General features: G+C 40.3%; 1 protein-coding gene across 2 annotated transcripts in view; it reads left to right on the top strand.

Moving 5' to 3' along the window:
* The window catches only part of AP3D1 (adaptor related protein complex 3 delta 1 subunit), a 73,162-nt gene that overhangs the window by 23,246 nt on the left and 35,030 nt on the right, over positions 1-14,886 (top strand). For both annotated transcript variants that reach the window (XR_002105041.1, XM_019557043.1), the window contains exons 2-8: positions 4,616-4,711; positions 5,297-5,377; positions 6,355-6,435; positions 8,476-8,583; positions 9,799-9,928; positions 11,205-11,344; positions 11,633-11,706. Coding sequence is in view for 1 of the 2 variants with exons in the window: in XM_019557043.1 (XP_019412588.1) it covers positions 4,616-4,711; positions 5,297-5,377; positions 6,355-6,435; positions 8,476-8,583; positions 9,799-9,928; positions 11,205-11,344; positions 11,633-11,706 (710 nt within the window). In the remaining variant the exon portion in view is untranslated. The remainder of the gene's footprint in view (positions 1-4,615; positions 4,712-5,296; positions 5,378-6,354; positions 6,436-8,475; positions 8,584-9,798; positions 9,929-11,204; positions 11,345-11,632; positions 11,707-14,886) is intronic.

Genomic DNA, 14,886 nt, shown 5'->3' with positions numbered 1-14,886 from the left:
CAAAACACTAGGTGAGAAAATACTGTTATAGTCTTTAAATTGTACCTGAATACTCCTGTGGGGGAGTAAGGGGAGGGACCCTCCCACGGTAAAAGCTGTATTTGAAATTTGTTCTTTAAAGCATGGTTGAGTCTCTCTGTCAGAGGTGTAGCGGTATCTCTGTCCCCTGGGCACGGATGGGGCATGGGGCAGTGCTCACTGTTATGCACTCACCCAAAAAGTTGCTCCCAATGCTTTTGCCCTGGTTATGTTGTCATACCCACCGTCCATGCACCCTCTCCCACTGTGTAGTTAAGCTGCTGCTCTGGTGCACATAGTCCCTGTGTTTTCAGAGAGAAATTTAATTTTCTAGGTTTTAAAACATTTAATGGGAATGGGAAACTTTTAAAAAATGGCAGACTGCACATTTCATGGGACTTCTCTGCTTTAGCAACAGTGGCTCTGCATGTTGCAGACTTCCCCCTTGCTTGCTCTGATATTATCCCAGATATTTTAAGATATTTAACTTATAAGGTACTAAATCACTTTGGTTTCAATTCCTGTGCTGACTCTGGTCAGAAAAGTTCATAGTATTGGAAGAGTCCAGTCTCCTGCTGTCACAGGCAATCATATCAAATAACCCTCTCCATAAATTGATGAAGCTCCATCCTCCAGAATAGCAAAGGTTTTTTTGTCTTTGCTTTTTCTATCACAAAGCTGTTCCAATACATGACTGCTCTCATGGTTGGAAATGAGCCTAAATTTATTCAGGGCCAGCTTACATCCATTTGTTCTTGTATCAGATCTCTTAGTGTATATAGTTCTTTTTCTTCCGTGGGATTCATAGTCCTAGTATAATCATAGTGTCATCACAAAGCAAAAGATAAATAAGCCAAGCTTTTTGAATTTAATCTTTTAAGAGAAGCACTCCATCTCTAACTGATCATCCTAGCAGTCCTTCTCTGTACCTGTTCTGGCGTCAGTGAATTTTGAGCATGAGTGATCAGAATTGTACTCTATTCCAAATGAGGTTACAGCAATATCTTCTGCAATGCCTTTGACTGCAGCTGTAGTACAAAGATGTATTATTTCATGTCTACATCCCACTGGTTACTCTTGTCCTGTCCTTAAAAGTAATGCACTATGTATTCCCCCCCCCAATCACTTGTAACTGAGTTCGTTGTTTATAGCAGAAATTCTTATTTGCGCAAATTATAGCAGTACAGTGACCTCACTTTTCAGGGTCTCCAAAGAGTGAAAAGGTCTCCTGGCAGAGAAAAGGAAATGAAAATGTATTACTTTTATCTGTAAAGGGAATTAAAGTCTGAGACTGCCACTTGTTTTTAAAAAACTAAGCCAAGTGCTAGGCTTTCAATTTTATTTTTAATCTTTCTTATACTGTTGACTATTTTGCATTTATTTAGATCAGTCTGTAAGCTTTTTGAACCCTCAGACCAGTGGCAGTCCTCAGCATTTCTCACAGCCAGCATGAATTGTACCAAATTTTTAATTGTAAACACTAATGAGGTACGTGGAGTGATGTCTGGGCTACAGTTTGGGAATGTGATTTAGAGCAGTGAGGGGCAAACTTTTTGATAGGTGTGTAATAAATAAGCTCTGCACCCTCCCCAAGTACCACTCCCAATCCTTTTCTGCCCACCTTGTTGCTGTATTTTCTGGTTCCTTCCCTGTGCTCCGTGCCTGGCTTGCTGATTTGCTGTGTGTGCCACTGTGTTGCCTGTCCCCTCCCTGATCTGCTGCATACCACACACACAGGTTGTCTGTGCCACTTGTAGCACCTGTGCTGCAAGTTGGCAACCCTTGATTTAGACTATGAAATTGCTCTTGTTTCTGCTTAATTAGGTTCCCTTTCAAATTTTTCACTCCTGTCCTGAGAATACAGCATGGGAAAAGCTCTTTAAAACCAGCTTTTTGTATCTGGGCATCTTAAAAACAAACCAGGTTACATAAATGCTAGTTTTTGCAAAAAACACATTTTTAGATCATACTCTGTTGCGCAATAAATTCTTGTTTTTAAACTACTTTAATTGTAGTTAGTTACAATCACATTCCAGCGATTTTCTTTTTTACTTTTTTGTGCAAGGCATAAAACTGCTGGACCTGTGCCACGGGAGGTTATAGAAGCAGATAGCATAGCCAGGTTTAGACAGTTAATTCACCATGACAAATTCATAGATGGTAGATTGTTTAATAGCTATTAAACAGAGCAGTTGGAGATGTTTCCTTTGGCATCTCTAAAACAATGATGGTGGCTGCCAAGGAGGGCAACAAGATAGATTGCTCTTGGTATACCTGGTTCAGTGCCCACCTAAACCAGGGGTAGGCAAAATACGACCCGCAAAGGGATTTTGTCCAACCTGTGGTGGGTCCCTCAGTCCTGTCTGACCCGTAGTGCATCCGGGTGCCCTCTGGGCACACAGCTGTGCTGAGGCAGCTTCACAGCTAGACTTCCCTTTTGAGGCAGCTGAGGAGGTGGCGGGAGCCATCGTCGCTGGCCCCAGCCCCATGGTACTGGCAGGGACCCGCATGCCCAGTCCCGACCTCTGCCCACCCTGCATCCACTCCAGACTCAGCCCAGCAGACCAGCTCAGCTCTGGACCAGGCAAAACCTGTGTGCACAGCCCTGACCCCAGCCCACCAGACTCGCCCGCCCATGTTGAGCAGTAGCAGCAGCTGTGCTGATCAGGCAGAAGCTGCTGCTCGGCATGGGGAAAAAACAGCCCTTCCTCTTCACTGCTGCTGGGCCCTTGTTGCTGCAGCCACCCGGAGCCTGTGCTTGGGCTACCCCATGGCTCCTCTGCACTGCTACCACTGCCGCCCCACTGAGTGGCCAGGAAGTGAGAGAGGCAGAGAAGCTGCAGGGCAGCCTGGGCAGGTGCAGCAAGAAGGGCCTAGTAGTGGCGAGGGGGAGAGGGGGCACTCCTCCTCCCTTGCTGCTCAGCATGGGTAGGCAGTCTAGAGCAGGCATGGGGTGGGCTGCACTGGGGCTGTGTGGGCTGCTTCCAGCTGGTCTGCTTAGGCCAGGACAAGTCAGGAGTGGGTGTGGGGTAGGCTGGGGTCAGGGTTGGAGCTGTGTGCTGTTGGCAGTGGCAGGAAGTAGCTGCAGGGTACGGGTTCCAAGTTCTAGCGGGTGGGGGAAGTGGGATGCACTGCTGCATATTTTGGGAAGATGAGAAATGCATTTTAGATTACTGCATGCGTTTTAAACAGTTGGCTTAGGTATAGGGCACTTTTACTGAAGTGTATTGTACATTGCTGTCCCCCCCCCCCATCCCAATGGGGATGTGTGGGAGGGAGATTAAATTTATTTTCATTCTCCCCTAACTTCTCATTGTACAGTAGCCATTGCCCCTAAGCTGCAAAGCTGTGAGGCTTATTGCTGACTAGAATCAGAAGCAACTAACTTCCATTTTTTCTCTTCCTGTAATATAAAGTTTGGATTCTCATTTCTTCTTATGTTGAGAAGGGTGTTGAGCCAGTGGCAATGTTCCTGTGCTACAAATGTGTATCTTTACTTGTTCTGTCATTTAATAAAGAAGAAAACTTCTGTGCTTCAGTGTCTAATGGCTATATCCCATGACTTGTAGCATGAGTATTGCTCTGGCACAACCTAAGAGGCCAAGAAACAGTCAAGATAATACAGTCATTCATTGTTTTTTAAAAAAAGCATGTGTGTTGGGGGGGAAAGATGTTAAGTAGCATCAGAGTATTGGATTTCCATATCTAATGTTGCTACTCCCAATAGTAAGAGAAACATCCAGGCAGAATTACATATTCAAATTAGGTAATTCAGCTATTCCTGACCAGGTTTCTCAATCTGTTAATTTATTTTCAGTTGTGAATAATGTAGTGCATCTGTCATGTTCTAAAGAAGATTGTTCTTTCTGCTTTAAATATTAGAAACAACCTAAGCTTTAATCAGTAAGAGCCTATCTTTGTATAAGCAAGAATGTGAGTAACATATCCAAATTATAGCACAAACTGCTCCAGCTACGGGTTCTACTTTTAAATCAAAGTCTATGTGCGTGTTTGTGGTAGAATAAATATAAATGGGTAAAGAGAAAGAGGAGCCAACTGGATGGATGGATTAAAAAAATGTAAAACCTTCATTTCATTCTTGCTTAACACATTTTAAAAACAGGTTGGCTCTGGGTGCAACTGACTGGCTTAGCAGGAATTGAAACATTGTTAGATCTATTTCACCATATTTTTCATTGTAATCTTTAGCTTAATGGTTTGTTTAATGGAAAGGTGGCTAACCAGTAGTATGCACTGCAACTCCACAAGTAACACACTCAGCCTCAGCGTGTGCAGTGCAGCAGAGAAAAGGGAGGAAGCGGGGAACTTGGCTGGGGATAATCGAGCAAGGAGCAGGAAGCTGAGCAACAGATTGGGAAGGGGATTAGTGGTACTCAGTGCGGGGCTCCCCTTATGGCACACCTGCCAAAAAGTTTGGCCCCCACTGGTTTAATAATTTTTTCCAGAAGTAAATGTTTGTCCAGTTTGCTACAGATTACAAATAAGCAAACAAGTTAAGGTACGATTCTGCTAAAGTAATGGAAGAATGCAAAATGAAATAGTCCCGAATAACAGGATGTCACTTCTTTTCCCTCAGGCAAAGTACATCTCCCAGTGCATCGATGAGATCAAGCAGGAGCTGAAGCAGGATAACATTGCAGTGAAAGCGAATGCTGTCTGCAAACTTACCTATGTAGGTGCCTTGCTTGGGCAAAATGTACCAGTACCTTTCATTTTACTCCCTTGCTAACTTCTAGCTACTGCCTGCCTGAATTATATCTTTATTTACTTAGTTTTACTAATGCTAATGATAATTTAATCCTAGTATGTTCTGAAAGCACCTGAGACATCAGTTGAAATACCTGCTGAAAAATATTTACCTACTGTAGTTTCTTGCAGCCCTGAAGGTAGCTGTACCTGAAATGTTAGATGGATCTTTTTTGACTGTTTAACAGTCCTTTCTACTTTAAATGTTTTCTGTACAGCCATTTCAGGCAGTTTTGGAGGAGGGGATATATTTTTGGGAAAAGAATGGTTAAAAAGCACAAAGTAGCAAATATAGCACCTGAAACTGCTTTAACACTCTTGAACTTGCTCGATTTAAAAGGGATTTTGCCTTGGAACTTTAGGCCTTTTTCATTTTCTGGGGATGGGAGAAGATGAAATTAGTTATGACTTCTCATTTCTACAATACTGTATTTTCAGGTTTCATTTCATTTCCTGGTAGTATTGGGTCTTGCTTTTTGAAAGAATGATGCTTTGCCTTCTTTTCTAACAGTTACAGATGCTGGGCTATGACATCAGTTGGGCTGCTTTCAATATAATTGAAGTGATGAGTGCATCAAAGTTTACATTTAAAGTAAGTTGGCTGTGAATTGAAGACTATTAAAGCCAAGCTGTTTCTGTTGCTCTGTTATGGATGTCCTGACAGCTGTATATAGATAGGATAACTTTAAATGGTAAATCCTACATTTGATTGCACAAGTCATCCAGGACCTATCAGCATTACTTTCTACCACTTATGCAGGGTCTGTTCTTGTTTTATTGCAACCAAGTGTGGGGGTTTTTTTAAAGGCTGCTGCTAGCTTCTTCTCTGCTGTTGTGTTTTGGTTTTGGTTTTGGATTGTTTTCTTTGGGTGTGTGTCCATACCCTGTGTCATGGATGCTTTGAAGGGGGATTGGGCATCTTGAGAAAACAGTGAGAGGCCTCTAGTTTTGGTTAGAAGTTAATGCCTGAGAGTCCAGAACATAGGTCCCCTGCTCCCAAAAGCCCCTATCATTCTGTCTGGCATGAGGCAAGATCTAAATATAATTTGCTGTATAACTGAGTAGCTAAGGGGACCTTTCCCTAAGAATCAGTTTACTGTTTGTAAATGCTCATGAATTCTGGCAGCCCTAAAATGTTCTGTTGTCATTCCACAAAAATGCAATATTTTCTACCCCCTTGATAAGCCTTTTCTTCCTTTGTGGGGAAGGGGGGGCATCAGTCTCCTTGTCCCATTAAACTGTTGGTCCTTCTAGTGAGGTTGGCACTAATTGTCATTTTAGTTTATTGTATCAGTGGCTTTAAGACTCTTTGGAAGGAGCTAAGTATTGCATCCTTTTTGTACATAGTAAAGCCACTTGTTCAAGACCAAACAAGGAGTTGGTGCAAGGGCTAAGTACTGTCTCAAGTAGGTTGTTTCATTCCTTGGTAGATGAACATTCTGTTGGCATAATTATTCATCCTTTTTGTATTAGTGTATTATCAGAGCTACCACTAGATCATCTGAAGACACTGTGGAAAGCTGATGTGCATACATGACTCACTTCCCTCTGCTTTTCTTCTCTGTGTAGAGAATCGGTTACCTAGCTGCCTCTCAGTGCTTTCATGAAGGGACTGATGTAATTATGCTGACAACCAATCAGATCCGCAAGGTAAGCTGCTACTTCAGTCTGAATTTCTTTCTGTTTCTCTAACGTATTTAAATTATCTCCATGTCTCTAGGCTAACACAGAACCTGAGTTCTTTATGAGCCTAGTCCAGTTTGATACCAAAGTCTGCAATCAAAAAACTTGACTGCTGCTCTCCAAAGATTTTGCTGCTGTTTTTGTCCAGCTATTTGCCTTTGCTATGCTCAGCCTTTGGACTGCTGAAGGCCACAAGTTTTTGCAACAATACCAATCTCAGACAGTGTCACAAGATTGCTGAGTAGTTGGAATGTCTTAGTACAGGGAAGGAATTTGGGTGAGGACCCTGACTACAATAAATCTGCTCTTTGGATTTGTGTTTCTTCCAGTACTATCAGATCAAATTTTTGACTGTCACTTGCGTAATTACTTGCTTTTTTTTCAAGTGAAAAAGCAGCCATGTGCATCAGTTACTTTTTTGTACTCATCTATTCAAGTTTGTTCTGTTATCTTTCAGTTGATACAGCACTAAATTTTGTCACTCGCATTCCTTTCCTGGTTAATGCAGTTCCATGTTTCCTTATCTACCTGCCGAAAACTTAAACCAATGCTACTTTTACTTTTTAATATACTTTTAAAATGGCTGATTATTTTAAGTGATTGGGCAAATTGATCAGGTCCTAATCTACACTGCGCTATGTCATATAAATGGCTGAACATGGCTTTTACTTGCTTCAGAAAATCTACAAAGTATGGTTGTATTAAATCTCTAATTTACAAACCCAGGGCTCTTGCCTTTTTATTTTATTTGAAACTATGCTCAGGTCTGGCAAATGCTTCCTTTTTAATAGCGAGACATTTAAGTTATTTGCTGTAGAAACTCTACTGTATTTTTAAATATAATGACAGCTTACGTTATCAGGCTGTTACTTTTTTTTTTTTTTTTTCCTTGGATGCTTGGGCACTAAAAGCATCTTTCTTTAGGCTCTTGCATGCTTCATTGACCTAGCAGCTATGTACTTAAGAAGGAACCGTCACCTCCCACAACACATTCAATTCAGAACAAATTCTAGAGCTTTCACTTATTCAAAAGGTGGATTTCCTATTCTCATTACAGAACCTAATCTTTTTCTTCCACCTGCAAAAGGGTAGTAAAATGAGATGCAAATGTCATGCTGACCTGAAGATTTAAGTGCGTTTGACACTTCAAACCCAGACCATCATTAGACATGGAAAACTTGAACATTCAACCTGCAAGTTCATATAGCAAAACTTTATCCATGTTTATTAACTCTTTCTGTTCCCTAATTACTGTAATTAAAGGTTGATCCTGCAATACTGCCTTTTTTCCAAGATTGTTTTGTGTTTATCACCTTTGTATGGAGTAAATTGACAGAACTATATTATTAAACAACCGTCTAACAGCTTGGAAATATCTGGAAGATGATAGACATTGAATTCAAACAAAATACAGAGAAAATTAGATAAAATGTTTTCTACAGCTTAGTTGGTAGTTTGTCTTTACTGAGAAGACAAAACTGTATTTAACAAAAACTTTTGTGACTTTATTCACAAGTCACACAGGAAGGTTAAGGCAGGATACAGCCTTGAAGAGTAGTCAAAGCCTCTTCCCCAGTGAAGTCAGTGATTAAAACCCCTGTTGTAATTTCAGTACAGTCTAGATTTCATCTCTGCTTTTTAAGATCTTGAATATTCATGAAAACTCCCATTTTTCCAGAGGCATATGCCACTTCTGAAGTGCCACAAGTGTGTGATATTTCTAAATACTTTTATTTCAGTCTTCTTTGCATTGGTTGTTTATGCAGACTGTAGTCTGTTTTAAACTAGTGGCTAACTATATTTTGATTCAAGGGAGAAGCAAGGAGGGCTTGGGTGACATTTTTGCAATAGAGTAAATAGTTGGCACAAATATCCCAGTAAAATGAAACTCTTGGTTGGTATGTTTTTAAATGAATACAAGTGCCCTATTTTAGATGTTCATACCTCTTAATCCTAAATTACCTTTGAATAAATCAGAAGTTTTTGAGCCTCTCTCTCCTTTTTTAGGATCTGAGTAGCCCTAACCAGTATGATACTGGAGTTGCACTGACTGGCTTGTCCTGTTTTGTTACTCCAGATCTTGCCAGGGACTTGGCAAATGACATCATGACTCTGGTGAGTTGAGACAAACTAGCTCCCTATTTCTTGAGGCCTAGACTGTGTTTTAAGCTGTTTTATAAATTTACTGTTCCCAATAGAATGTAGGACTACAATGCCTGAAACAGTCGTAATTTTCATTTTAATACTTCTGATGTTTGAGAGCTGTACTGCTATAATTTACATAAATCTCTGGCAGTCCAAGTCCCAAATCAACAAACTAATTGTGCTTTCTGAGTTCAGTTTAAAACATTTTCAAAATGGGACTACTTCCCATCTGAATCAAGTACACGACGTAATTTGTTAAGCATGAAATGTGCTGACATTACTATGTTGGACCTGGTAATATGGCTTTCCACATCACTTCTGTCACCTTACAATGATCAGATTAGTTTTTCAGGAGGAAAACAGTCTTGAATCTAACAGATGATGTTTCTGCTCCAGGATGTGTTCTCTGACATAAATGGAGATTTTTTGGTACTTTTCTCCTCTTATAGTGTGTGCCGTTTGAAGTCTTGTAGGCACTTAGATGATTTAGATGGGTGTGCAGAACCAAGATGCAATTATGTTCTGACCCAAACTAGTCATATAGGGTAAAGTAAAACATATAAGTGAATTTTGGCTTTTATACGTCTTTTAAATATTATCAACTTAATAGTTTCATAGTTTGTAGGGTCGGAAGGGACCTGAGCAGATCATCTAGTCCGATCCCCTGCCATGGCAGGAAAGAATACTGGGGTCAAACGACCCCCGCAAGATGTTCATCTATGTTGTGAATGGTGAAGATGTTATCCATGTATTTAATGAAGATGTCGATTTAACCAGATTTTTCTCTGGGTTATTTTATTCCCCTGTTCTCAGTCATTTCACTGCGGTCACTAATTGATGCAGTGTGCTTGACTGAAAGATAGTAATTGAAGTCTTCATATTCTACAAGGTAAATGACAACCTAGAGGCAGACCTTCACCATACATTCAGAGTGGGGAGTTTTGTTGTTGATCCTTGAATACTGGTCTCCTGTAAACTGCATCTCCTTGATCAGCTTAAAGGGACTGCTTTCATTATTTGTTTTGAACTTGTGTGACAATAAATGGTAAAAGCCTTAAAAGCAGCTTGCAGAAAGAGGCCCTGCAGAACCAAGTTTTGTAGGTGTTGATGTGAAAACATCAACCACAGAAGGAACATGTGGAAATATGAACGTTAGGAGACTGATCGCAATTGCTTCTCCAACAGATGTCTCACACGAAGCCTTATATCAGGAAGAAGGCAGTGTTAATCATGTACAAAGTGTTTTTGAAATACCCAGAGTCCCTCCGTCCTGCATTCCCTCGCCTTAAAGAGAAACTGGAGGATCCAGATCCTGGTTGGTAAATTTCAATAAATTCTTTTTGTTTAAAATTGTTTAAAAGGAACATGTATGTTGTTGGTTCATGTCAGTTTATAGGAAGTAAAGGATGGTGACTGCAGAGCTGATTGTTTTTGAACCAAGCCAAAATTACTGAAACTGAAATAGTGGATTTACTCTTAATGCAGAAAAAGTATTTATACTTGCTGAGTGTTATGCTCTATCATTTATTTGCTTGGTTAATGAAAAGACTCTGAAAAATTTACATTTTTGATACTTATTAGCTAGCACAAAATTGTAGTGATTGGGTTGCTATTTTGAGGGATAAAATATAGTTAAAAAAAATTCACATAGCTCAACAGAAACCTCTTTTTGTATATTTAATTCTAAATTTTGAGACCTAAGCTGCCTCTTGAATTCATCCTTATTGTGTCACCTATAGTGCAGCTTAAAAGCTGTGGAAGGGAAAACTTGCAGTTGCTGGCCATAAATATTAATTTTCCTATAGTCTTTCCAAAACACAGTTAGGATGTCTATCTTTCCTTGCTGAATTAAAATGCAGTTTGTCTATTTAAAATGTTCAACCTTGTGTGCAAACCAGCAAATATCAATAAAGTTTAGTTAGAAAGAGAGTGAAACCAAATTCAGTAACTTGTTTGACAAACTATATAAAACCCACCTTACAATGAGATGTAAGAAAGGTGCTAGTAATGTTAAAAGTAACATCCAAAGAGAGGAAAAATCTGCCATAATGCTTTATTATGAGGCTTTTTAAAAATATGTTTATTTGTGTCTTGCATTAGAAAACTGCAAAGAGTATGAGTTAAGAAACAGGCAAGTGAGATTTGAGCAACTGAGAAGGAAAGGTTTTTAGTTGGACTGTTTTACAGCTAATGTTTTAATTTTAAATGAATAAGAAACACTCTAGAGAAAGGAAGGCTTTATTGGAGCTTTTAGGTGGGAGTACTAATGGTGCAGCATCTTTCTTTCTCCTTCCACTCCAATAAATCCTCAAACCAGGGAAGATGGGGAATTATGTTCCTGGTACTTCTAAAGTAGGAACCAAGCAAAAAACCAGACACCTGTCTGTCATAAACAAGTTTGTACCATTTTTTCCGGCTTTAAAACATCTGTTACAGATCCATCTTAAAATACAGAAGCTCAGTGAGGCAAAGCAGTAAGCACAGCCCCATACTAGTGTAAAACTGTTCTTGTTTGGGGGGGCTGAGTCTGGAAAGCAAATGGCAATCAGTTTACTGATTGGATCTCCTTCTCTCCTACTTCTGTTTCCCAGGTGTGCAGTCTGCTGCAGTAAATGTTATTTGTGAGCTGGCCAGACGCAATCCCAAGAATTACCTTTCCCTCGCTCCGCTCTTTTTTAAGTTGATGACATCATCAACCAATAATTGGGTCCTCATTAAAATTATAAAATTGGCAAGTATCCTAGTTCTTCTGTGTTTTCAGGGCTGCATTCTAATTAACGGCAGTGTGGGTGTGAAAATAAAGCTATCACTTGGAGGCATAATTACATGTACATCTGAATAAAAGGATGAGAAGCAGACGTTTTTATAATGGGAGGGAAGATGAGAGCCAATGGGAAACGCATCTTCCTTAATGTAGATTTCTTATCAGTTACAACACAAAGTATAATAGCTCCTGTCTTACTCTACTGCAAATGCCCTGGCAACTTAATTTTCCCTTCTTGTTTTGATCTCCAAATAGTTTGGTGCTCTTACTCCATTAGAACCTAGATTGGGAAAAAAGCTGATTGAGCCACTGACCAATCTCATTCATAGGTAAGTTTAAAAAAAGATACTGTTTTCTTCTCCTTAGTTGATATAGCTCAGAAGCTATTTTGCTAGCACTTACAGAGCTTGTGTTTTTGCATCTGGAAGTCTTGGTTCCAAACATCAAATTAAAATGACACTAGAGCAGCTCTTTTTTGAAAAGTTCTAATGAAACTAAATATCTGTTTAAAATATCTTCAAGTCATTGGAAATGTAGGACTTTAGCCAACGTGCGAATGAACAAAAGGTGAATTTTAACGTAATCCAGCTTCAGGCAAAGAGGGAACAAAGTGGAGGTTACTTTTGAGTGTACAGGAAAACTCTACATTATAAAAGGCATGTACACAGCACTCAGCCTTTCTTTTCACTCATGTTCCCATGGTTCATAGCTTTTTTTGGTCATATAAGTAAACTTCGTGTTTTATACTCCTAAAATCATCATTATTGCAAGGCAGATGAATATATCTTGTGCCCAGGCTGGAAAAGTTTTGTGACAGTTTTGTAAGATTTGACTTTAATGTTTTCCCCAGCTGGTGTCTAATAGTAGAACATTAACAGGCTGGACAAAGGAAGCTGAAGATGTCTCGTTGTCATTAAGCTCCCATTGCAGTCCCCTCTGCTTTGGCTTATGAGAGTTCTTAAATTGGTATCCAAAAAAGTGGCTGCTTTAGGAAAGAAGTCCTTAACTCTAGACCTCAGTCATAGGAAACAAATCAGTTAAGATTCACATATGCATGAGGAGCAGACTCTCCCTGTTGAGAAGAAAGATGGGTCAGGCAAGCTGTTGTGTATATGCTCAATATCTTCCATGACTAGGGACAGAGAACTGCTCAAACCATTTTATGTCCACTCAAGTCTCCATGCCTGCTCCTGAACAGAAATATAGCAGTTAACCGATTCAATACCTATAAAATTAAAGGCGTACGAGTTACTAACACAGTGATAGTTAATAACGTGATTGAGATAGGACTTTGCCAGAATAATTGCACAGAGACCCAAATTTCATCCTTGCTGGGGTTGGAAGTTCTGACCTGTATTTTTTTATATATAAAGACTGTTGAATCCTAAGTAGATTCTTCCCTTGTGAGGACAGTTGATGTTGCTGTTGCCATCTTCCCTCAGGAGTGCTGCAGATTTGACTTTAGTTTTGAGCATTGTATACCAGTCCCCAAGTGATAGCTGCTGTAGTGATATTTTGCAGTGATTCATCTTTGCCAGTATTGCTGGCTTTCTGGCTTGGCCTGGCTCTCTAGGTGGTCCTTCTACTTCTACCCAAGAGAGGAGGGCTGTCACAGTCTGTCCCTTAGATGGACTTTGTCCCCAGGGGGTGGGTCAGTCTATGTAAACCAGGCCCTTATTCAGTCCCCAGAATTTTAGAGTTGCTTTGGAATGCACTTGCATCAGATTTGCCTTGCAGTTGCTAATTAAGCAGGTATACCTATACCATAGGCTTCAGGCGAACTATGGGTAAACCACAGGTATGTCTGGAATATCCAGACTGGTGTGTATAAATGAGATGACTCAAATTAATTCCCAGTTGATTAACTGGAGTTTAAATTTTTTGAGTGAGGTCAGGCCCTAAGTGTTGAACCTTTCTCTTGATGGCTGATTCACTTGCTGTTACTCTCTTACATGTGGTTAATAACGTTAATCGAAAACTACTGTCGTCTTCATAGTTGATGCTGCTAGAAGAGAAGCCCATTTGTTACTAAGTGTAGGCTAAGGAAAGAAAATGTCTGCTGTAACCCATCTTTCTCTCGAACAGCCAGCGGGCTTGCATCCAAATACCTAAAGAGGGTTCAGTTCATTGCAGCACTGGCAAATATACAAATTTAGTACTTCTCCAAGAAAAGCAACGAGATGGACAGTATGTATATCTGTACCCCTCTCCCTCTCACCTCCTCACCCTACTCCCACACTAGTTACTCATTTGATTATTTGTGAGGACTGTAACCTAAAGTCTGGTTGGTTCCCATCTTATCAATCATGGCGTTTCCTAGTCTAGTGTCATTTAATTGAATGCATGTGCATAATTGGTTGGGTAATTGTGCTCAGAGTAGTTATCAACAGCTCAGTGTCTTGCTGGGAGGAGGTATCAAGAGAGGTTTCTCAAAGGTCTGTCTTGGGTCCATACCACTCAAAATCTTCCTTAATGATTTGGAACCTAGGACTAAATGTATACTTACTAAATTTGTATGTAGCACCAACTGGGTGGAGTAGGAGGTACTTCAGAGGGCAGCAGGAAAAGTCAAAGTGACCTTGATTTTAAATTAGAAAAATGAAATACATTGGTTGACAGTTCAATAAGAAAAAGTGCAAAGTATTAGGCTTAGGAGAGAACATCAGATACACAAATACAAAGTATGGAGTGGTTTGGGTTGGCTGCAGCACTGCAGAGAAGGGGCCAGGGAGTAGTTGTCTCATACCGAATGAGTTAGCAATGTAGTATGGTTGCTTTAAAAAAACAAGAAGCTAATCGCAGACTTGGATATATTAACAGGAGCATTATGTGCAAGTCATGGGAAGTGATTCTTCCGCTCGGTTCAGCACTAGTCAAGCCTCACCCATGAGAATTTCCTAACCATGAGAGTAGTTGAACACTAGAGCAGAGCTAGAAACTCCATCATTGAACTTTATAACTTCAGGTTAGACAAATATTTGCCTGGAATGGTTTAGATAGGGATGGTCTTGCTCTGAGCAGGATTGGCCTGGATGACCTCTTGAAACCCCTTCCAGACTTATTTTTCCATGATTCTGTCCATCAAGACACTTGCCACACACCACTAACTGCAGAAAAAATAAAAGTCCTAGTTTTTAGCATACTGGGTGGCTAGAATCTGTTCTGACTCACTTGCAGTATCATTTGTGACTGCTAATTCAGGAATTGTTAGCCCAATGCCTTGACAGATTGTTCCCCTGGATTCTGCTTCTGTATCACTGTCACTCATAGTGGGTGCATCTACACATGCAGTGTTGTTAAGCTGCAGGAAACTAATGAAGTCCACAGCAGGGTATCCTACTGCAGAGTTATTTACTGTGCAGCAGTACATGTGTAGATGCTGATCTGGGAGCAATTTACTCCCAGTCAACCCAGCCCAGCAGGGGGCCACACTTCTAGTTACTGCCCTAGTCACAGAGCTTGACAGCTGCATGAGCCTTGCAGCCCACCCAGCTCCTCCACCTGCCCAA

The sequence above is a fragment of the Crocodylus porosus genome, unplaced genomic scaffold, assembly GCF_001723895.1.
Source record: "Crocodylus porosus isolate Cpor-Errol unplaced genomic scaffold, CroPor_comp1, whole genome shotgun sequence".
Classification (NCBI taxonomy): Eukaryota; Metazoa; Chordata; order Crocodylia; family Crocodylidae; genus Crocodylus; species Crocodylus porosus.
The sequence above is the reverse complement of the archived record's forward strand: the minus strand, read 5'-3'. Positions and strand labels throughout refer to the sequence as shown.